The sequence below is a fragment of the Taeniopygia guttata genome, chromosome 5 (genome assembly GCF_048771995.1).
Source record: "Taeniopygia guttata chromosome 5, bTaeGut7.mat, whole genome shotgun sequence".
NCBI lineage: Eukaryota > Metazoa > Chordata > Aves > Passeriformes > Estrildidae > Taeniopygia > Taeniopygia guttata.
The window spans coordinates 26173954-26197724 of NC_133030.1; the positions used below are offsets into that span (position 1 = coordinate 26173954).

The following is a 23771-nucleotide window of genomic DNA, read 5'->3' on the forward strand; positions in this document are numbered from 1 at the left end:
AATGAATCACAAGCAGCCACTCTGCAGCGTGTCAGCATCAGCAGAAGAGACCTCATGTTCGCATACATATGCTAATATGACTGTGCTCACTGTGTGTCAACAGGACAGCACCTCTCTGCTGGGTTTTAATAGGCTGTTGGTGAACAAATACACCTGTCAGGAAGGGCTATCTTTCAGAGGTAACTAAAGCAGGGATATAATTAGGCATTTTGGCTTTTACGTGTGCTCTGACATGCAGTATAGACTCACACTGTCTGTTAGCATTTATCTCTGAAATCTGGGCCCACAGCAATACATAATGACCTCTGCTAAAAACTAAATGCACAACTCACACAGTGATAATGCTACCTTGGGTATCAGATGCTGGCTGTAGATCTGAATGGCCAAGAAAAGAAAACAACACCAGTTAGACTAGATTTCACAGGACTCTACAGCACCAGCAGAAAACTAAGCCCCTTGAGAGGCACCACTGTTCCAATCCTTTCATACAGCATAACCGTTATTTGTGACCTAATGCTTTTCCTATACTGTGCCTAGTGTAGCAGCCAGAGTATTTTCACAAATCTTCCATAGGATCTTGGTACTACCTTGTAGCTGTTTCAGAGAAACAAAGATTATTCCCAGCTCACATTTGCCTATTCTTCTTCCTTCCCTCTACATCACCACATTTCTCAAAAAATGCTGAAACAGATAGCAGGTCTATGAGTGAGGCAGAAGTATTCATATGACATGTTTCAATGAGGAAAAAGTTGAAAAAGACACCTTGTACCTTTCAAGACAGAAAATGAATCTGCCGCTTTGAAAATGAAGTAGTATTATATGTGAAAATTGTCAAAATTCACATGCAAAAATAATAACTTCAGATTAACAATGGGAGAGACAAATCATGAAAATGCAAAATGTGAAAAGCAGTGCAACAGGATACTGTAAAGTATGATTTTGAACAGCATGTCTACAAAGAATGGAAAAAAGTTCTGCAGCTCTCAGGGAACAGACTAGTCCAGGGCCCCTGCTGTAAATCCCTCTCTGAGAACTGCGGGGACACAGTTTGAAATCACATTATCTGTATTCATCTCCCAGTAGCACAAAGGCAACCACAAACTGGAAAGAATTGGTGAGCCACCATCATGCCCAAGCTGATAAGGAACAACTACAGCCTCTTGATTGCTTTCATTTGCTGTCCAGCTAAAATTCAGCTGACCATGAGCAGCTGTCCAAGACTGTAGTACTGCTTTGTAAGCCTTTTAAGTTGTTTGGCACCATTGATAATTATGCAGAAGAGTCCTACAAGTCACTCCCAGCTACACAGCTGCATTCCCATCTCTTGCCCTCAAATAAAGGGTCTTAATCACCACCTCTCCCTCCCTAGCTCAGTTCCAAAGCCTGCCTCCCCGCCCCTGTCCCCCATCTTACTTTGGGGATTTACTCCTGCTGCTAAACAATTCCTTTATTACCCATAACTTAGCTGATTCCTGGCATGGTCTTTGCCCAGGCATTTGTCTCTCCCTTTGAAGTGGGCTCACTGCAGCATCCAGCTCTCACTGGGTTTCATTTGGTCTCAACACAAGGCATGCCGTCTCCTACCCAGGTCAGGAATGGAAACCACCACAAAGTTCAGAGAACAACAGCAGAAGTGACTAACAACTGAAAAGATTAAAACAAACAAATGTATGTCACTTGGTTGAAAGAGTACTGGGAAGAAAAGAAAGGTGTAACTATGATTTCCTGAAAGGTGCTACTCTGAAAGACAGTATGTCCAAAAAAACAGTGAGAAGGGAAAAATCTGGTTATTACAGGAAATCATCCTAAAGCTGAGCTCTGGGAGACTGGAAGTCTTCATAACTTTCCTTCTAGAATTAGACTTTATAATTAGAAAGAGAAATTACAAAATACAAAGAGTTCTATGGACATTTATGAATCTGCACTTAATATGGCTTAGCTATTCTGTGGGTGAAGTGTCTATTATAAACAAACAATGGTAACAACAGGAGTTCCAAGCCAGTTTCACCCTACAAAAGGCAAGAAGGAATGTAGGACTGAAACAAGTGAACAAATGGGTTAGCAAAGTGAATTAGTCTTAAGGCACAACTGTATGACCAAACACAATGCAATAAAACAGGGCAGAACAAGCCCAAAGTACTTCTGCTTTGCTCCACATAAAAAGTCCAAAAAAAAATCAAACCTGCTCCTTCTCCACAGTCTGCAGACTACAATATTTGTTTCTTTCCTGCAGAACCTGTAGACTCCCTCCTTCTGGAAATATGGCTTCCCAAATTTTAAACCAGATGATGATGGAATGCGCCGACTCCAGTCCCACTCAGGGAACTACAGGCTCTGCAAAGCTCACCCCCAACAGCAACTGTTTTGCACGTCAGCTCTCCTGCTCACATGCCTCATCCAGAAGCAGGTGCTCCCTGCTCTCTCACCTGCCTCTCATTATACCTTGCCTGGCAAAGGCTGATGTTTTGGGTTTGCCCTTCCCGTCAACTCTTGGTTTCTGTCCGATTAAAGAGAGCTATGTCAACACAAGGAACAAGAAGGAAAGACAGCATACATGTGACTACTTTCAGGGTGGGTAAGATCCTGAAATGGACTGTGCCTTTATTTTTCCTCCCTCCCTCTCTCCCAATTGCCAGATGTCCTTGGTTCTGCAACTGAGTGGAGGAGAAAGGAGACAAGGTTACTGGAGTTCATTCACACTGCACACAGGGCTGCTCCCGCCTCTCTTCCTGTTTGCAAGGAAATATTAGTCCCTCTGACAATGGGAAACAGCAAGAGGCAGACAAGAGGATGGGCGAAGACTGAGAAGAAGGAAGAGAGAGAGGGGAGGGAAACAAGGAGAGGGAGGAAGAGATTATGGTAAGAAGACTTTTCCCTAGTTAATGAACTGGAAATTAATAACAAGTCGTATCAGGAATGATGTAGCCACCTAGCTGCCATGAAATGTCTTTAAAAGGCCATTGACACAAGTTCCTTTGAGCTCTGGAAAACAACACAACCCTGATCTGGATAATAAAAATCTCTAACCCCTTCTAGGCTTTATATTGTCACCTCAGCTTTCAAGCTTTTGGCTAACCTAGAGTATAGCCACTTCAGGAATGGCCAAAACCAGTGTATGCACAGGCTTACAGCAAGGAAGATGTGACAATAGCAGCAACCCTCCATCCTCCCCTCCAAGCCATCCTGTAAAATAACAAGTCATCCCTTCTCAGCTCTGTCTGGCCAGAAGAGCTGTGTAGCCAGTTTCTCAACATGGGAAGGAGACAAAGCAGTCACTTTAGAGGGACACCAACTTCTGCAGCGCTCACAGGGATGAACGTGAGCAGAACTTGCTGTTTGTAGCTGAACAGCAATAATCCCCTATGTCTGGCCACGACACCAGCTCACTGACAGCTCAACACCACTATCAGCACCGACCTTCAGATGGCAGGAAGCACAACTGAGTCTCTGATAGGGGCTTCCTACAGGAAAAATTCCATCTGTGCTCCTCCCAGGAGGACGAAACACTCAGAGCAGATGCCCCTTCCTGCTAACAGAAAACAAAGGGGCAGCTCTGTGCCACTTCTGAGGAAGCAGAAGGGCAGGAATCTAGCCTGGGTCCTTGTCCACAGAATGTGTCAGTATCAACTGTAATAGCAATTTTTCCCTTTGGAAACTCACTTTAAATTGGAAACAACATTCTTTTGCCAGTAGTACTCACTTTCTCCAAGCAAATTTAGCTATCCTAGCAGTAAGTCCTTTTCCCCCTAGCACATGTATCTATGCAAATGTGGTTTTGGTTTACATGTCTGTTTTTCTTTCTAGGGTCCCTGTATTGGCTAATAGTGTCATTCCTTCACATTTCTAACCACAGCACCAGATACACATTACTAACCAAAAAAACAAAAAAAAAAAAAACCCAAAAAAACCAACCAAATGTAAAAAGTGTTCAAGCAACCCTCAAAACTTACTATAAAATAATCTGCTAACTAAATCCCCCTTCAATTTGAAAAATTAAAGTTGAGGTGTCTGCAGCTCATTAATCCTGCTGCTGACCAGCCCTTACCCTTCATGCAGCAATAGCTCATCACATCCTACCTGAAGGCCAAAATTGCAACCTGACCCTACCACCTCTGTTTCTTTATAAATACCACTGCATGACATTATGGAAAACAGGACCACAGACTCAGTTTCTTTCTGGATGCCTTCTCTATATTTACTCAGCCATCAATATCTTGTTCTGCACATAGCTATGCAAAACTTAAGAGTCAGGCATTCCTTGAAGCAACAGTTTTATAACCCAGAGCTTCCTTTGTCTTCCCAGAGAACAAATTTAAAAAGAGGCAAGAAATAATAGTGTCACCGAGACGAGAAGCGATGACAATAACCAAATAGGTCCAAAAAACTGGGTTTTTTTTAATGCAGCTTGCATAGGAGTTGGAACAGAGTGGGAAGAATTAGAGAAGCCTCTCCCTTCAATAATTGTGTGCTTTCCTGGGAGGACCATATTACAGAACAAAAACTCTACCAAGGATCCTGCATTCCTTCTTTATGACCCTTAGTCCCACAGATGTTATAGCCCAGCTTCAGGGAAACATGAGTCTGATTCACAGCAGATTTGAGATGTCACCCCATCACCCCAGTGCCATTTCCAATCTGAAGCAAAAGAGCAGAACTTTCAAAAAAACCAACCAAACAAACAAAACACCACAAAAAAACCCACCAAAATAACATCCTGGTAGTGGAAATGCCAGGGAAAAGGGCTAAACCTAGTCCTTAAGGAATAAAAGGACCAATAAGATTATGCTCAGAAAAGAGCACTGCAGGCCTTTTTTCTGCATATAGAAAATAGTAGTGATAGATAATCACACAACATACTGGGTTTTTTTACCTGATAGTTTCCTTAAAAAATTATTTCATCTCAACTATGCAGTAAGGGAACAATATTTCATGATCCTATTGGCCTATTCTAACCAAGCACTTTTTATCAAGGGAAATCTCCTCTGCTCCCCAGGCTGCCTCAGTGCATCTCTTCAACACTGAACCTCAAACTGCTGTTTACTCCTCTGAGCAGAAACATGGCATAGTCCACTAACTGCACTGAGTTACTAAAACAAGTAAAAGCAAAAAATAAGCAACTGCACCATTTTATCAGAAAGACATTATGACAAAAGACACATAAAGCCATAGCATAAATCATGGCAAAGCCAAAAAGATAAACAAAAAGAGAACTTAAAAGCCTTCAACCCTTGTCCAGACTACGTTCTCTTTCAAACTGGTCTTCTCCATCCTCTACCAGCTATGAAATTAGAGGACATGAAGAAGAGAGGCAGAAGAGGAAAGAAGAGAAGGGGAGGGCTGCTTACAGTAAAATTGTTTGTTCATTTTTCTGACTTCCTTCTTTCCTCCCACCCCAGTACTTCCATCAGCACACTGCACATCACCATAACTGATAGAAGATTGCTTCTGAGAAACAACTTCTTAGTCATTTTTCTATATAACACTTTATATCCAAGCGCCATTCCATTCAGAAGCATCAATCACAACAAATACTGCTGCTCACAGGCAAACCAGAAATACAGTGCTGGATTGCAAAACAGGCAGGAAACTCATTAAGATTCCCTTCAGGGCAGTAGGGGAAAAGCACTGATTCCCATTCATAGAAGGATCATCCCTAGATGTAGCACAGAGGTCAGGAAGAAATTACAGTACTACAGAAATACCCATATAAAGAACACATCAGAGGAATACCATAACGGAGTTTTAAACTGCTTCAGAATAAGCCTGACTGGTAGTCTATTCCCCACTCAAGCATCATCAAGATCTTTTTTGTCAGGTTTTGCTAATACTGCTCTTAGAAGAGCAGGAGAGAGGCAGGGTTGCAGATGTACATATCCAAACACAGATCAGTCAGAAGACTGCAGCAGAGCAATGAAAGAGATCAGAAGAGCTGCCAAGAAACACAATGAAGACTGGCAAAGGGGTGCAGGTCAGAATAAAGGACTATTAAGAACTTTGCTGCAAAGTAAACTTGTCCTGCTTTTGACTACTCTTCTGGATACTGGCCTGTATAGGCTATTTCTGCTTTGGGGGTCATTGCAACTGAACCCTTACAAGGTACAGTATCAACAAAGTAAGAAAGACTTCTCCGAGTTTTATAAACCCACCAAGCAGAAGCTAGGAGGGAAGGGTTAAAGGTCTGAAAATGAGATAAAGGGATCTGTGTGACAGGAAGGGAGCATGTGAGAGGGCGTGTGACAGGCTGTGTAACAGAATGTGTGTGTCAATCTCATTGCCTTCAAGGCTCTTGGCCAAATGTGGAGCTGAACTTTCTGCAGACTTTGTCCTGCCAAGTCATGTTCCCTTCTCACACTGCCTGACATCACCACAAATACTCAGCTCGAAAACAGTCCAGAGCCGGACAGAATCCACCACTCAAACCCCAGCCAGTGAAATGGCTGCACTGCCGGCACACCCACCACAGGGGAAACAGAGCCACCCACTCTCCTCACAGGTTGTCTCCAAGTGCCCGGGAGGCCTTACCCTCATCCATGCACAAAGTGCAGTACCAAGGTGCAAAGAGACCAGAGGTGCTAACAGACCAATGTTTTCCTATTGTCCCAATAATAGTTCAGAACAGACTGAAAGTCTGCACAAAGGTTTTGACAGAAAAATGCAAAAGAACATAACCATCAAACCATCTGAGTTTGTCACAAGCATCCTGCTGCAAGAGTGCAGTCTATTCCCAACTCTGGCACAACCTGCCACAAGAAGGAAGGCATCACACAAGACCCATGGACAAATGAGAAGCCAGTGATCCTGCAAAGACTGATGCTCCAGCAGGGTCTGGAGGAAGCCAGCATGTGTTACCCTATCATAGCACTCCTACAACCTTGACTTCTCAGAAATAAGTGCAAATCCAACATCCAGGCTGCAAAATCCAGCACATGTACAAGTGTGTGGGAGTAGGCAATGGGACTAAGCCAACAAGTGGCTCCATTTCTTATTTTGATCCTTGTGTCAAGGAAGAAGGGTGTGGATGGCCCACTGATTCTGGGACACTGCTAAAGGCACCACCCAGAGCAAGTATCAGGGAGTAGCAGTGGAAGATGATACTGAAACAAGGGATAAAAAAGCCTGCAGTCTCTCCTTGTTTTTTTTTCTTCAAGCTTCACCCCCAGTCTGCTGCCCAAAATAAGCACTTTAGAAAATGCCCTTGAAGTACAACCGATAGGGAGAAAATGAATGTTTTCTTCAGGCAAAGGTTTCTCCTTTCTCCACTCCTGTTCAATTTCTACAAGAACAAACAGCAGTTTGGGAGCCTACTGCAGAGCAAGGAACAATTTTTCTTCAGTCCCATAAAGGCCAGAAAGTTATGTCCCTGCTTTTCAGACACACGCTGATAACAGAGACAACCTTGTATGATCTAGAATTATTTTATATCTTACATTTTAAACTTTTATTTTTCATTTTAAAACACCCTTCACAACAGAAGTTCTCTCTTCTTTTGCTAAGGAAGGGGTTCTGACACCTTCCTTAAAGGTGCATTAGTGCAACCTTGCCTGTCCTCATGCTATATGGACCTTAAATCATATCCTTACCTGGCTTCCTGTCCAGACATGCAGATGCCTGAGAATGCCCATCTCACCAGCTGCAAACACAAAAGCCATCTTTTGAACTTCTTCCTAGCCCTTTCACAGAAATCAGCATATTATTCCTTTCCTGTACACAACGGCTAAAGGTGGGAAGCAGTCAACCAGAAGACTGGAATCACAAAGCTGTTGTTTGAGGGCCAGGTGACAGCCTCTCCTTCTACTCTTGGAGCTTGCAGCTGGCTGAGCTGAGCTGTCCTGCCTCGATGGCACTTCTCATGCAAGCCAATGCACGCTGCTGAGGGCTGCCCACGGGACTCTGAGCATGCATGTGTGCCTGCATGTCAAGGCATGCACCACCACAGCAAGTCCCAAAGGCTGTTCCAGTTCAAGTTCATGTGCCCACACAAAGCTGCATGTGAGCTTCTGCTGGCCGAAACGTGTGAAAAGCCACTACATGTGCATCTCTGGCTGTGAAATCCTCCAGCAAAAATCTCTGGCAAGGCATGTGGAGTCCTTTGGGGGCTGGCCCATTTCTGCATGTATGTCCGTGGCAACCAAGACATACTACAGAAACCTATCTGTTCGCACTCATTTCATAAGCGCTCTAGATGAGACTATTTAAATTCCAAACATTTTCCTTTAAATTAGTTTTAAACTTGTTAATTTATTTTCTAAGTTAATGGCAATTTATGATGAAATCTAAAACAACCATTTAAACAAACACACGCAGATCCTATTCAAGCAGGACATGGATACTGGATAATGTTTAAAAAGTCTAACTCCTAAACTCAAGAAAGTCATGAAGTCCGCAGAGTCACTATAAAACAATTCTTTCTTATAAAGGCACAGAGATTAGTTTCTTCAATCCACTTTTTAAATTAGTTCAGTTCACTCAAAGCTGGTGCAGGCAGTATAAAATGGTTGGGAGGTACCTCTCTCTTACAATATCCAAATTAAAACAAAACATGGAACAATGAGCTATGCTCATTCTAAGATCTGGAACGACACAATTACCAAAACTAACCAGTTCATGCTAAATACCCCTGACAGAATCAGTTATTTAATAGCACATTCCAGCAAGCATATGTTCTCTTATGTATCCAGTGCATGATTTGTGTGATTATAATGTAAGTATAAAACAGTGCATATTTGATTTGACCTTTTTATTCAAGTGCAGTTTTCTACAAGTCATGAGGAAAGAAATTCACCTAGTAATTACAACTGATCATTTTGTAATGTAAACATTTACTGTGATATAATAGCATAAATAAATGTATGCATATACACTGTATCATCCTGTTTGGCAAGAAGCAGTAATAGATGAGCCTAACTGATTACTCTAAAGCTGCCTTTTAAGAAATTATCAAATGCAAAAACAACTTTAAATGAATTATTTAAATCACTAACTTTAATCTGATTTCTATCAGCAAGTGGGAAGCCTTGATTTAAACCAATCGACCTTGTTTGCCTCATAGCTGCAGGAGGACCAGTGGGCCAACAGTGCCCCAGTCCCTGGAGCATGACTTCCATGCCCTATTGGTTTCAAGAAATTTTATGAGCATATCTGCCAATATTTTTTAAATCTTAAAACAAACTAGAAAGTCTTATATGCCAGGAAACACCTACTCTCTTGTCAGTCATGTGCTTTAGCAATCAGTCTAATACTCACTTAACACCTTATTTACATCTCAGAGAGGTTTCTATGAGTACACAATACAACCCGACTCTGCAACATGGCTTTTAAATTGCTTCAATTCTCAAATCCCACAAGCTAGTTCTCCTACTTAGGCACTAGTTTCAGTCTGCTCAAAACAAGAATTAGATTTCTCATCCTCTAACATTTTCTCTTCATTTCTTCACTGACTTCCCACTAAATAATTTTTTTTTTCCCCTCCTTAAACCTACTGGGAAGATCTGCAACGCTCTGCTCTCCTCTGCACTGCCTTAGTTAACCTTTGTTCTACCCAAATAAGATTGTTAAAGACATTGACAATGCATACTTCAAAGTGATTTATTATATTACACCAAAATTATGTAAATCACCTTAACATTTTCTTTGTGACACTCCATAAAACAAGTAATTTTGCTTTACAGGAAATCTGGTTTTGAGATCCCCAGATATAAAAGTACAAGTTACACTGGCTTTAGTGGCGTCTCCCTTTTGGTGGGAACACAAGAAAGAAATTTGTCTATGTTCCAAATATGGAAAAAAAAGTATTTGGTCACAAGGAGGAAGTCACAGAACAAAATTGACATGGGAATGCTAAAGAAAGCCATTGCATCATTTCTAACTGATATATTTTTAAGGTCTGACTGAACATGGACAGCCTCTTTTCATTTAACAATATTAAACACATCTCTCAAAGATGAAGTAACAACAATAAAAATGTTAAGTCAAACACAGTACTTGTATACTAGCAGAAATATGATCTAATGACCAAGTTCAACCTGTTTAAAAGCCTTAATGCAAACCTGTACCTATCAGAAGGAAACACTCTCCTGAATTCCCTCCTAAGATGAAATTCCTTCACACCGAGACAGTTTCCACAGCCAAGAGAATGTGACTGCCTTCCTGAATTATTATGCTGTAAGGAAAACAAGTTAACACATCCTACAGAAGATCAGCAGAATATTCTCCCCCAACGAAACAAGGTATTTTTGTAGAGAATCATAAAATGGTTTCGAATGGGCCTAAAAAATCAAGTAGGTTCAACCCCCACCACAATGGGCAGGAACGCCTATGACTGTTCTGGAAGACTGACTTTTCTCCAAGGCTGTCAGGTGTGAGAATCTCATTACTTGGCGGGGGAGGGAAAAGAGGGAGAGTGACAAACAATCTGATAAGCTTTCCTATTCAACATGCAAGACCCACACATCTGCAACAATAAGACTTTCACAGCAGCTGCTTCCAGAGCAGAAAGTAAGATCATCCTTCAATGCACCCAAGACAAAGCACATTATATTCTATACTCTTCCTTAGAGAGATGGAATCACAACTTCTGAAAAACAGCAACAGTTAAAGATTTTTAAATTCAAAACTTGAAATTTTGAAAACTTGTCAGTCTTGACAGCCATACAATCACGGGCCAGATCTAATTACAAGAGACATATCTGTAAGACATGAGACCATCACCACTTGATCTAACATTCAACAACAGCAAAATTTCTTCTGTTTACCTCAGAACAAGCATGCCAAGTTGCAAGTACTAATCCAAGAAAAAGAAAGAGCAATCAAATGCACATTACAACACTGGAAACACGACTCTTCCAGCAGGTGTAAGACGGGGACAAGGCAGCAAACTCCTGCTGTGTATTTGTATGGCTGCACGCCTGTCCTGCATAGCCTCCCCCTGCCTCCCTGCACAGCCAGCTGGTAAGGAAAACATGCTGACAAGGCACAGGGAACTGCAGCAGCAGTAACTGGAAACAGCAAGCGAGAGCAACCTCAGGCACACTGCCAGGACACACTAATTCTGTGATAAAGTTTCCTGTCCCTATTTTTTTAGATTAGGCAATTTATATATATACAGTCCCTGCTGTGGTACTTCTCCCTGCATCCCTTCACAACATGAGTAGCTGAAAGTTTCCTCTGGCAGCTACAGAACTCCCATGCAGCTCCACAATGACCCATTTTCTATCCCCCTTCAGGCTAGTTTAGGCTTATTTCCTCCACCTTTTATTCTGGAGGTCTGGGAGAAAGCTGTTAAATATTTTCATCCTGGCTTTTCTCCTGCAAAAGCTCACCTTCCTGTACAAAAAAGAATGCATGGACATACTCATGTATGAGAAAGCAGTGTCACTGCAAGTGCTAGATTCCAAAAAGGGGTCACACCGGGAAGCCACAAGCCCTCTCAAGCCTTGCAGCAGCAGTTATCTTCTGGTGAATATGCCACAGGCGTGGTGACAAAGAAGTGTAGCAAGGCCAATCTCCACCTGGTCCTGGCACAATGTGTACCACATCCAATGCCCTCGTTTCACAACCCAAATGATAGAAGGGTAGAGCTCAGGAACAACTGGCTGAAGTTTTCAAACAGTTTTTGTTTCCCTAATTAAAATATAAGGAATGTTTTCGTACTTCAGCAAGGGGGTTATGTTTTGATTCAGACTCAATTTTAAAAAATCAAGGCAACCACTCAATAAAGGAAATAAAATCCAGGTTTTCTGTTTTCTTTTGTCTGTCATCAGGTATAGCCCTCTCTCTGACACCCAGGAACAGCAGATCAACTCCAAGTACCTTGGAACACAAAGCAGATCCAAGAAGACTCTTCCCTACAGACAAACATAACCTGCAGTCATAGCCAGAAACTGTCTGACACACAGCGATCCAAATTGTTAGTCAGAAACATGACTCAGTGTTGGAGACTCCCTCAAAAAAAGCCTTGCAGGGAAGAGCCCAGCTGTCCCTTTAGGAAAAAGAAAAGAAGTGAAGGAATTTTCAGGAGACAGAGCATTTCTCTTTCACTGGTGATCCAAGGTTTGCTTCCAGCCCATAACAAAATCCTCTCTTGACAGATCTGTGGACTTTAGCATAATAAGCTTCAGTGAATGAAGAGTAACCACCAATGTAAGCAAAGTTACCTTTTAACAGCACCATGCAAACTAACAGCCGTACAGACAAGTTTCTGCCCTAGAAGACTCGTGACCTGGGTTGACAGGATGCAACAGGTGAATGACACAGAGAGCTTAAAGTTGAGCAGAGGAAAGCTAACAAGTTACCACAAAACAAGTAAACATCTCCAGACAGCACGTCCGGAGACAGCAGACAGAAACCCGGGCTCTTCAGATGCACGACAAGAGCCACTAGAAACTGACACCGCTCCCCAGACGCCTCCGACCCCCTTAGCAAAGGGACTCTCCGACAGCGCGCCCGCTCATTCCCGGCTGGCAGACACCGCGCATCGCGGCCGGCGCTGGGCTCCGGACCCAGGCCGAGAGTGACCCCTTCCCTCCCGCCCGCCGGGCCGCTCTCGGGTGACGCCGCCAGCCCGGCCCGCACCCCGCCGGCCACGGGTGCCTCGGCGGGACGGGCCGCCGCCGTCCCTCTTCCTTCCAGCACCTTCCAGCGCCGCCCGCCCCGGCCCGGCCCGGCCGGCAGCACGGCGCGGGCGGGCGGTGCTGCGCCGCCGGCTCCAGGTCGCAAGGAACGCTGCGGCTCTCGGGCCGGCGCAGGCCGCGGGGCGGGACAGCGCGTCCACGTCCCCCGCCGTGACTCACGGCCCCGCGGGCGGCGAGGGGGAGACGCCGCCGCCCCCAGAGCCAGCGCGAAAAGTTACCGGCGCGGGCCGCGGCTCCCGGCGACGCGCGGCCGCCGCCCCCCGTAGCGCAGGTGGCCGAGCCGCGGGCGGGAGGGGAGGCCCGGCCCGGCCCGGCCCGGCGCTGCTCCCGGCGCTCTGGCCGGCGCTCTTCCCGGCGTTCTTCCCGGCACCGCGGCGGAGCTGTCGTGATGTCACGCGGGCCCGGGTCACGTGCAGGCGCCACCAGCTCCGCTCCGCCCCCGCGGGTCCCGCGGGACGCGGAGGCTCCGGGCGCGGGTGACTCCCGGGCGGTGGGACCGCGCGGGGCCCAGAGCCCCCTCCCGCGCCGCACCCGCCGGCCTCACCGCCTGCCCGCCCGCAGCTGAGCCCGCAGCGGCGGAGCAAAACCAGCAGCAACAACAGAACAAGCCCAAAGCAGGTGCCGCAGGAACAGCGCGCGTTCTCCTTCCGCAGAGAACCTTTTCCTTCCAGCACTCGCCAAGAACTTCCTCAGTGGTGCGGTATCGGTAAACAAAGAAAAAAAAAAAAAAAAGAATGCGGCTTCGTGCTGTCCTACAGATAGGAAACATAATTCAGTTTAAATTCACTAAGCATTCGAGTATGAGCAAATTAAACACGTTATTCTGTCCAGCTGAGCCTCGTGTATTGCACCAATCCTGTCCTGAAATAACCCGCCTGCATCACAAACAATTTGGCACCCTCAAGTTACATGCCTTGAATGCTTATGATGCAGGGGGCTGCTCTGGGATAGGGTTTGGCTTGAATTATTGAGACCCTACACACAACTTTCTGACGCTGCAAATTCATGCCTCCAAGACTTCTTAGCAAACGCGAGAGCCATGTTTCCTTCTTTTCTTAAAAAAAGAAAGCCGAGAACCTCATTCACCGCCCTCTATGCACTTCTTAGTGGAGATAAACCCTAAGTAGCACTAAATCGTTTAAATGCCTATGATTTTTCCCTGAACACGGCACCTACGAGATCCTACGCCAACGATGCCGATGCAGAAGCCGCGTTTCGTCTCACACTCGTCTAATTCGACTAAGTTTCGTAAAGAACAACCAAAACTGGGCAAAACCTGCCAACGCTGGGCAGCCTCTTTGCCCAGGGCCAGGAGCAGCAGGAGCTTTCCATTCCACATGGGCATCCTCAGGCTGACCCGAGAGATGCGACGATTAGCGACCCATGGCTGCCAGGCACTGCGTGCCAGGCCTCCTTCCCTACTTCTGCCCACGAGTTCGCGCAGGACCACACGCACAGCGCCAGAACGCTGCGAAACCTCGTGTCCTCGAGCGAAGCTGCGGCGGCGGTGACACCGCTGCGCCCTCATTCCCGCCGCTCCTACCGAGCGCCTCCGGGGCGAAGCCTCCGCAGGGCTGACAGCGGAGATCAGCGCCGGCCCGGCGGGCCCGACGCGGCCGCTCAGGGCGCAGAGCGGGGCTGTCCCGCCGCCGAGATCCTCCTCCTCGGGGGCGGGCGCAGCGCCGGGAGCGCGGCCGGGGCTGTGCGCTGCGAAACCCGGTCCGCGCGAGCCGGCGGCGGCGGTGCTCGGTTCCGGGCGGTGTGCGAGCGCCATGGCGGGCGGGCGGGGCGGTGCCGTCCTGCTGCTCCTGGCGCTGTGTCTGCAGCCGCCGCCCGCCCGGGCCCGCAGCCTCCGCTTCGTGACGCTGGTGAGGGGGACGGGGGGAGAGCCGGGCCTGGCCGGGATGGCCGGGCCGGGCCGGGCCGGGCCGGTGTGACTTGGTGCCGGGCCGATGTGACTTGGTGCCGCCCGCAGGTGTACCGGCACGGAGACCGCTCGCCCATCAAGGCCTTCCCGCGGGACCCGCACCAGGAGAGCGCCTGGCCCCAGGGATTCGGGCAGCTCACGCAGGTGCGGGGCGAGGCGGGACGGGCGGCGGGGGCCGGGCCGGGGTCCGGACCGCCGGTGACGCCCGGTGCCGTTGCAGGTGGGGATGCGGCAGCAGTGGGAGCTGGGCCAGGCCCTGCGGCGGCGCTACCGCGACTTCCTCAGCGAGGCGTACCGGCGGCAGGAGGTCAGTGCCAGCCTCCCGGCTCGGCGAGCGGCGCTCTCGGCCGCCCCACGGTGGGCCCGGGCCACCGTGCGGGCCAGGGCTGCGGGTGGCTCCTTTGGGAAGGGAAACGCCGGCGCCGGGACTCGTCTCCCAAGTATTTTCGTTCCTTAGCCCGTTCCCACTGCAGGAAGAAGAAGAAGAAGGGCCCAAGTGCAGGCTCTGTGCTGAGTCTGGCCGCGGGGCACGGATCGGCCCTGTCTCAGCGCTGCCCTCGCAGCGGATGTGAAGGCAAATCCAGCCAGAGTTGTGAGACTGCTCGAGCTGCCCACTCTGAAACCCAGGGAACTAAACAGCAATGTTTGTTGTAGTTGGTATTTGTTTCTTACTGAAGCTTGTGAGATTTTTTTTTTCCTGTTACAATAGCTCACAGGAATGCAGCCCGTGTTGGCCCTGCCCTCCCCGGTGCACAATCTTACCAGAGCCTGTAAATATTAGTAGTAGTTACTGGCCAGCAATGACCCTCTCATTTCCTTTCAACTGTAAAGTATTGACAGCTACAGTTACCCAAAGCCATTCATTCCCCGCTCTCTCATTAGGATGTCCTCACACTTAATAACAGTTCTTGAGAAACCAATAGGTTTCTTTCGGAAAAAGTCATAGAGACCTTGCGGAACTGTGTACTAAGCACAGGTGAAATTATAAAAGATAAAGAAAAGTACGGAAATCAAAAATCCTCCCAAGTACCTCTGCTAATAATCAACTGGTACTGAGTCAATTGAAACATGAACAGGTGTCCAGATGAGAAGTTGGTTCAGATGGACAGCGGGCAGCCAAGGCCCCTTGTCCCACTACAGGTTCTTCATTACTTCAATTATTTTTTCTGAGCTCAATTAAGCTGATTGAACAGATGGGGCAAACTAAGAATCCGCATACACTTTTCCTTGTTTCTCCCCTTCTAGGCTTCCCAGTAAGAACCCAGTTTGTCACAATTCAGATTACATCCCTTCTTTGACATTTACCTCATCAACAAAACTTCCAGCATTGGCTCAAACACAGATCCTTTAACTATCCTCAGTATTTTCTTCACAAACATACTTCACTCTTATACAGTTTCTGCAAGTTGGAGCTCTTTTCCTTTTCTTGCTTGAGAAAGAAAAACAAACCAAGTTTTGTGCAAACAAAAGCTGTTCTGCTAACCAAGCCTGAACCCTCGTTCAAGTTGAGCAACCTCCCTTGTAAGAAGTGTTGCCTCTGGGTGACACCATATGACCGTCTGTCACCTGACTCAGCGACAAGCTGGAGCCTGGCAAAAGGTGCTGAAGAAAGCATGTACACTCAGGGCTTAATTGCTTGGGGTTTTTATGATACTCCTAGAATTAGGTCCTTATCTTTTAAAATATTTCATTTCTTCAGAGCTTATCAAGGATAAAAGCAAATCTGTCTAATGAGTACAGGGACAGTTTTTTCAAGCCACTATTAAGAAGTAAAAGTGGGCACACATTGATGTTAGAGAAAGGACCAGTTGAGTTTTTTTCTTGTGACTATAAGGTTCTGAGGTACACTTCACATGAGAGAGATTATACAGAGTATATGTATTTTATGTTTCGCTCCTAACACTTAAAAAAAAAAAATCACTATCTTTACATTATATTTCATTCTTCAGGCTTTTTGTTCTTGTTTTGGATCAAACATGCTGTTTCCTGGGACATTATTTTATGATTTCCTGTTGTTCCTCTTGTTTTATTACTGGTTTCTCCAGTTTCCCCTTAACTCTTTTCAGTACACAGATAGCAGAACACTAAAGTTTTGCCATTTTGACCTTCTGAACATTGCTGTATTTTTCTCATTTCTCCTTTTTTCTGGCTCAGAGCTCTCTCTTCTGAGCTCTAGAATGGTCAAGTCTTGGCCCATTAATCCCAAGAGCCCACAGTGATCAAGTAAAATCCCAGCCCTCCCTGTTTTTGTTTACTCTCCTGTTAGTGAGATCACTCTTGTTTCTCAGATGGAAAAATTGAGGCTTGAAGAAGCCATTTCTTTTCCTGAGCACAGTCAGTCATTCCTAGAACCCACAACAGAATGCAGGAGTTTGCCTCAGTCCTGCTCTGTAAATATAGCACATTTCCTATCTGTACCCATAGTTTTCTGCATCCTTGTCTTCCTCTTCTCTGACCCTTCCTCAGACTCAGACTCCTTTCTATCTCTAACCTCTGCACACTGCACCTGGGTATCCCATTGATCCAGACCAGACAGCTCCAGTATTAGACACCAGATTGCCTTCGTATGTGTCCTTACAGTTTTGTCCAGGCCAACATCAGCAGGCTTTGTCCCTTTAACTCTTATTCCCCTGTTGTCCATGAGCAGCTGCAGGGCACTTGACAGTGTTCCTGGGCGAGTGCATCAGCCTGTGCCTGAGCATCACCACTTGCAGGAGCATTAGTAACGATGCACTGTCCCTGTCCTGGCAGATCTTCATCCGCAGCACAGACTGTGATCGGACGCTGATGAGTGCAGAGGCCAATCTGGCAGGCCTGTATCCCCCAGGAGGACAAGAGATGTTCAACCCTAACATCTCCTGGCAGCCTATCCCTGTGCACACAGTCCCTGAGTCTGACGAAAGGGTAAGTTCATCTGAAAGACATGTATTGACTACTCAAGTAGTGTAGTGTCCAAAAATATTTGCTACAGTCTTGATTCAGATTGTCTTGAACTTCTGGGACCTACCTTGCAGAGGTTTTCCTATTTTCAGAAAATATGAGAGAATTCAGGGGCTGGGTTCACTCAACATGTCAGGTGCAACACCTGAGCAGATCATACATGATCAGGACTATGTCAGCAGGCAGTACTTGAGGCTGTTTACACTGTTTTATTACAGTGGTCTATGTTTACTGCAAATTCTGTACTCCAGTATTCTTGGTGACCTGGCTTCTCTTGTCTCTGCCCAGCTACTGAAGTTCCCTTTGACTCCTTGTCCACGGTATGAACAGCTACAAACTGAAACACGGCACTCAGCAGAATACATAAATAAGACCAAAGAGAGCTGGGTAAGTGATGGTTTACATGAGATAAGGTGGTTCTAGGCGTGTAGTTATCACTTCCATATAATCAGAGCTCTGAGAAAAGGGAAGGGACACCAGTGCATATAATACAGTATGATATTAGAAAATTGAAGACCTTTCTCTTTTCTCCAACCTACAGCAATTCCTGCAGATGGTGGCAAAGGAGACTGGGATCCGGGATATCTCTCTTGAGAGTATATGGAGTGTGTATGACACACTGTTCTGTGAAGTAAGTCTGGCCATCATCTTACACCCACTGGAATCTGGTTTTTAGGATTCACTGGATTTGGTGGAAATTATTTTATAAAATCCCATGAAACAACTTTTTGCCCTAAAATTAGAAGTTATGATCTAATTTCAGAATAATAACAGCTCCCACTCACTAGAGGCATGTGCCAAGAATTATGTGTTTTTACACCATATAACCTCCCACTCTGTAGCGCAGATATATATCATGTCAGAGTCAGAAAAAATCCCACCTGCATAATATGTATCTCTTGAAAGTCACTAGAAAATTACTGCAATCTGAAATCTTTAGATGTCTTTTGACAAGTCTAAGTCCAGTAGGGTAGAAATGAGATCTCTGCAAACTGAAGAAACATTAAATTTATTATTTAAGTTGGGACCTTAATTAGGATTATTCCTGGTGCTAGCCCTACCTCTCTGATTCTTTAAATAAATCACTTTTCTTTCTGTGCTTATTTTAATACCATATCTAAAAGAAAATAATGCTATCCTAATTTAAGTGGGGTTCACTCACATCTGGTTTTGACCTATTTTCCTTTGTCAGAGGAAGACTCTAGAGATAGATGTTACCCTTTACCATTTGGGATGGGGGCACCAAACTCTATATTTGAGTTGATTTCTGTTGAAAGCATATCTCATGAAGACTTAAACAAAATCAGAAATTGGGTTAACTGCTGTGGTAACACTAAACTAAAGGTCACGTATCCAGGATACTTAAAGTTGTTACACTCAAGTTTCTCAGTATATAACTGTACAGTGTGATCTTTCATGTCAAACTAGTGAATTATTGAATTATGGATGCGGTAAACAAAAGCATTTTGACACTGAGTCACACTAATTCTATGGGTGTGCAAGACTGTTTCGCTTGCTGGCAGTGGTATACAGTGGTGTGCACTATATTGGGGGTGTAAAAGATAAATCAACAGGGAATAGCACTTTTCTATGAAAAGTAGCAGCTTGGGTTGCTGCAAGCTGAGAATATTCCCATCCAGAGCTGCTTTGTACTATGTGAATCTGCCCTTTGTATCACAAACCTCATCTCCTGTCTTGTAACAATCACTAACTTCATTTGGTAAAAAAATATCCTTTGGTCAGAGAGATCAAGAATTTCAGATCTTAATTTTCAAGAGTCACTTAATGAGCTTGCAGATTGGGCCTGGAAGGCCAGCTGACAACCACTATAATCCCCAGGAACTTGGAGAACAACCCACAGTCCCAAAGCAAAACCAGAATGTTGTTAAGGAAAGAGTGCTTCTCAGAACTGTACCCTCAGGCTGACTGGTCTTTTCAGCTCCGTTGGTCTTTCTCCTTTTTAGTAAGTCATGCAAAAGTGCCCTGAATAGGGTTGTTTTTCTCACCTGAGCCAGTAGAGTCATTCTGCTATCTGGATGGAGACAAAAAAGTCCAAGAAATAGCTGAACTTACCAGCTATTCTCTTAAATTCATTAAGAACTAACTAAATATCTAAGCTGCTGATGGAATTTCTCTGAACTGCTCAGACAGAATGGGCCCTTAAGGATACTGAGCCTCAACTTCCGGAAGTCTAATGGGATGTGGCAAAGAAAATTGTTCTTAGTAATGCTGGGAAACCACAACTGCTGTTTGTCTGCCATTATAACTAATCCTTTCATGTAATGTTTGGCTGCAAAGCAAGTTCTTCTCTTGGTTCCCAGTTCTTGGCTCCTGGGTTTGAGTACATGGCTTTGTCAGTGGTGCATCTCACTGTTCTGTCCACAGAGCACTTGCTAACTTCGTCTAGTATTTTTACGTGGCCCTCAGAGCCTCCAGGAGAACAGGTGCAGGTACACCAGAAACCCTAAGTTTGTGTTCACTCGCTTATCTGTTTTTTTTCTTTGACTGTATGCCATCTGCAGGGCAGAATTAGCCACATGTAAAGTTAATGCCCTAAGATTATTGTATCAATTACAATACAACCGTGCATTCCAGCTGTGCTTTCACAAAAATGCAGCTCCCAGGTTGCAATCTTTATTCTTCTCATTACTATTTTCTGGAGCAACATCAAAACCCACATGTATTCTTTGTATGCAGCATAGCAGTGTGGGGTCAGAGGCACATACAGGAAAGGCACATATTGCATATTTAAAATAGTGCAGGAAAGCAGCAGCAGTATGGGCACATCTCCAGACACCCTCCCCTTCTCTGTTTAATCTGTGACATGTGTTACCTGCACATGAATATTCTGTCTCTCTTTCTAGCAAGCACACAAAATGGATTTGCCTGGATGGGTGACTCCAGAAGTCATGGCTCTGTTGAAGGAACTAAAAGACTTTGGTTTTGAATTTCTGTTTGGGATCCACAATCGGGTAGAAAAAGCTCGTCTGCAAGGTGGTGAGTGCGCTGGGGAGGGAGCCTTGTGCTGCCCTGTCTGGCTTTTGCCTCTTACCAGCTGATCTTTTCCCTCAGGGGTTCTGCTGGATCACATCAGGAAAAATCTAACCAAAGCAGCAAATGCTTCTGCCCACCAAAACCTAAAACTACTTGCCTATTCAGCGGTAAGTTAGAGCTGGGGCTGGCTTTTAGCCATCTCCTCCTGCTTACAGGGGATTTGGGCTTGGTGATAGTTTTAACCCTTTCTAGCTTCCCTACAGCCCATGCAGTGATCAGGATATGCATCTTTGCCTCTGACTGGGTGGGAGATGCAGTATCTGGCACCGTTCTTCTGGGATCCCTGAGGGAAAATTCCCAATGTGTCCTTATTCCTGTTAGCTCAGGCTCATGAATTAGACTGGCAGACTTTGGGAAGCCGCTATTTATTTGCTAGATGGGTTGATGCTACTCAAATATGATGTTTCAGAAGTGCGGATACAGTTGTCTCCCCTTTCCAGCAGCCTACTGCCTGGAAAGCCAAGCATTTCTTCCAAATTGCTCTCTAGAGATTAGTTCTCAGAAAAACAGTGCAGTGTATATATGGCCGTTTCACTTCCTCCCCTTCTCTGGCACCATCACAGACCACAGCTGTAGCAGCACAGTTCCTCTCCCATTTTCCAGATGGAAGTTACAAAGGTGACATCCCCTCAGCACTGCCTTGTCTGTTACTGTTATGGTCTGAGCTGCCCTGCCACATCCCTAAGGGTGACTGATTTGGTTTTTTTCCCTCTTTCTCAGCATGACACCACACTTGTGGCACTGCAGATGGCTCTAGATGTCTACAACAAGATCCAAGCACCATATGCCTCATGTCATTTATTTGAACTGTACCAAGAGGATGATGGGTGAGGGCTGCAGTAAAGATGTCTGCTGTGATTTCACCTCGAGGGTTTGATACCTAGGCTAGGCTCCACTCGTGGGGTATGCAATCTAGTGGAAGACTCATGAGGAAAACTTACCACCAGAATAAAGGAAAGGGTGTGCACACTTAGTTTTTGGGAAGGGATAACTTCAAGTAGAGGAAAAGAAACCACCTTGCTCTGTTTCATTTTCAGTAACTTCTCTGTGGAGATGTTTTACCGGAATGAGAGTGGGAAGGAACCCTTCCCACTGACAATCCCTGGCTGTCAGCAAAAATGCCCATTGCAAAGATTCTTGGAACTCACAGATCCTGTTGTTCCCCAGGACTGGGAGCAAGAATGCAAGCTATCGAGCAGCATGCATGACACAGGTGAGCCCAGGCTTGACCAGAGTGTGGCAGAAGGGGGAAGTCTGGATGATAGCATGCTGATCATTTATTTTCTCCCTTACAGAACTCTTTGTGGGTTTGGCTGTGTGTGGATCCATTCTCCTTCTCCTTATTATTCTCCTCTTGACTGTACTCTTTCGCATACAGTCTCAGCCCCCTGGCTACCGGCACGTTTCCAATGAAGGAGAAGAGCAGGCCTGACAGTTGCTTCAACTCCTTCCCAGGCAGTAGGAAGGAGCTGTGTTGCCCCTAAGGATGATTGGGCACCTTCAGTTACTCAGCATTCTTCTATTTTGGCCTTTACTTCCCAGAACAGAACTGGACTTGATTTCTGGATGCTTTCTAAAGGTGACATCCTTTAGAAATAACTGAGAAAAAGAACCAAGCTACTCTAAGGAAATGAGACCTTAACTTTGAAGCCAATATACTGTCTGGTGCCCTGGTCCTCATACAGCTTACCCAGTCTGGGATTCCCACCATGGCCAGTTTCAAGTTTTCCTCCTTTCAAGTGACTGTAAACATTACCACTCACCATGACTGTGACAGAGAAGCTTGAGCCTCCAGCAGTTGCTACATCCAGTTGCACTTCCCTACAGGATCAACTACTTTGAGTGCTTTTCCCTCACACCATAGGGCTGCTGATGGTAGAAAGGCTGGGCTTGAGCTAAGGGTGCAGCTCACCAACAATGCATCGAGACTTATCTACTGTCCATGCAGAGGGAACTGTTGCAGATGATGGGAGACATGTAAAGTGTTTCTTGAGGTTGCTGTCAAATAGTCGCTGCTGGCAACTGTGTATTCTTCCCCTCTTCACATTGTGGGTCAAGAGAGGACTGTACTGAAATCAGGACAAGCCTGAAAACCTAGAAGTTTTCAATCAGTCCTGGGATTTGGCTCAGAGTAGAATCAGAGCAGAACCCAAAAAAGCTCTCTCATGAAAGAGAGCAATTTCTGTGACCGAAGCAAACCCACACTCAATTTCTTGTGCAATGTTGGCTCTAGAAAGGAAAGTCCCCCTAGATAAGAAACTTGGTTTCTGTCTAAAGATCGCAGGTTTAAATTTTACTTCCCACATCTGAACTTCAAGGACATATTAAAGGGAGTCTCCAGTACTCCAGGCAGTCCAGATTTCAGCCCAAGGAATATGCTTTACTAGCAGAATGTTTTTATGCTGTAATTAAGAGATGTAGCAGAGCTGTTTACCTAAGACTAGATTAAATACCAAGTTCTATAGTTTTTCTTCCTATCTTCCCTACTGGATGGACAACAAACATTAAGGATCTGGTTTTGGCAGGTGACTGTGGATTCCTTTATTTGACACATTTGGGCATTTTGTCCAAAGTGTGATTCTTGATTCTTTCTCCAGCATGGCCTCTCTGCAGCTGCTGCAGAGACCTTCACACCAAGTGCTCACTACCTGCCTTGTAGTTTTTGGCAGAAAATGAGAGACTGCAGCAGGCACCAGAAGCACAGGCTCTTCACGTGGTGATACTGCACATTCACTTCCTACTTTTACTTCCCTTTCTGGTGCAGTTCCCTTCCCCTCTTGGATGCAGAAGCCAGTTCTTAGGTTACAAACATTTCCCTTTGTTCCCCCTAAGGAGTACCGTGGGGACTTTTCTCCACACCGTAATCAGCATCTGCCAGCATGGGAATCCTAAATCAGCAGAAGCAGCTTGCTGTTCTCAGCATCTTCCTCACCTTTTTGTCCTCTGAAGATACAGACTAGGTCTCCTGCACAGCAAGACAGTCATAAAGGAAAAGCTACTGCCTGTGAGAACAGGCACAAGAAAGAGGTAATAGAAAGTGCAGTTAAGAGGGCCAGACCTGTTATTTTTAAAGTCCCCAAATTTTGCACATAACACAGAAAAGGTTTCTATGATGATTTAGACATTTTGACTGTGAATGACTTTCTGTACTTGTTCCAATACATTTCATTATTAAAATCAATTTCGCACTGAATTCTACTCCTCTTCTCTAAGAGTTCACA

The 23771-nt window shown here is 45.5% G+C and overlaps 2 protein-coding genes across 4 annotated transcripts in view; one reads left to right on the forward strand and one right to left on the reverse strand.

The window, feature by feature from the left end:
* The window catches only part of NR1H3 (nuclear receptor subfamily 1 group H member 3), a 30828-nt gene extending 16523 nt beyond the window's left edge, over positions 1-14305 (reverse strand). Inside the window, exon 1 of one of the 3 annotated variants that reach the window (XM_012574241.5) lies at positions 14173-14305. The gene's annotated coding sequence lies outside the window, so the exon portion shown is untranslated. Of the gene's footprint in view, positions 1-11808; positions 12096-12847; positions 13029-14172 lie in introns of those variants that run through there. The other 2 variants (XM_030274229.4, XM_012574242.5) reach the window with 2 other exon arrangements.
* A 60-nt stretch (positions 14306-14365) lies between these two features.
* On the forward strand, positions 14366-23743 carry ACP2 (acid phosphatase 2, lysosomal). The gene is made up of 11 exons (XM_030274228.4): positions 14366-14497; positions 14605-14700; positions 14777-14863; positions 17308-17460; positions 17785-17883; positions 18038-18127; positions 20361-20493; positions 20569-20657; positions 21271-21377; positions 21588-21763; positions 21846-23743. Exons 1-11 carry the CDS (start codon positions 14402-14404, stop codon positions 21980-21982), a joined length of 1263 nt encoding a protein of 420 aa, XP_030130088.2. The 5' UTR covers positions 14366-14401; the 3' UTR covers positions 21983-23743.
* The last annotated feature ends 28 nt before the right edge of the window (positions 23744-23771 follow it).

Bases quoted from the DNA above. Each gene is read 5' to 3' on its own strand.
- ACP2 (XM_030274228.4), top strand. From the start codon at position 14,402: ATGGCGGGCGGGCGGGGCGGTGCCGTCCTGCTGCTCCTGGCGCTGTGT. The intron at 14,498-14,604 runs GTGAGGGGGACG...TGCCGCCCGCAG, and splicing joins GCCTCCGCTTCGTGACGCTG to GTGTACCGGCACGGAGACCG. The intron at 21,764-21,845 runs GTGAGCCCAGGC...TCTCCCTTACAG, and splicing joins GAGCAGCATGCATGACACAG to AACTCTTTGTGGGTTTGGCT.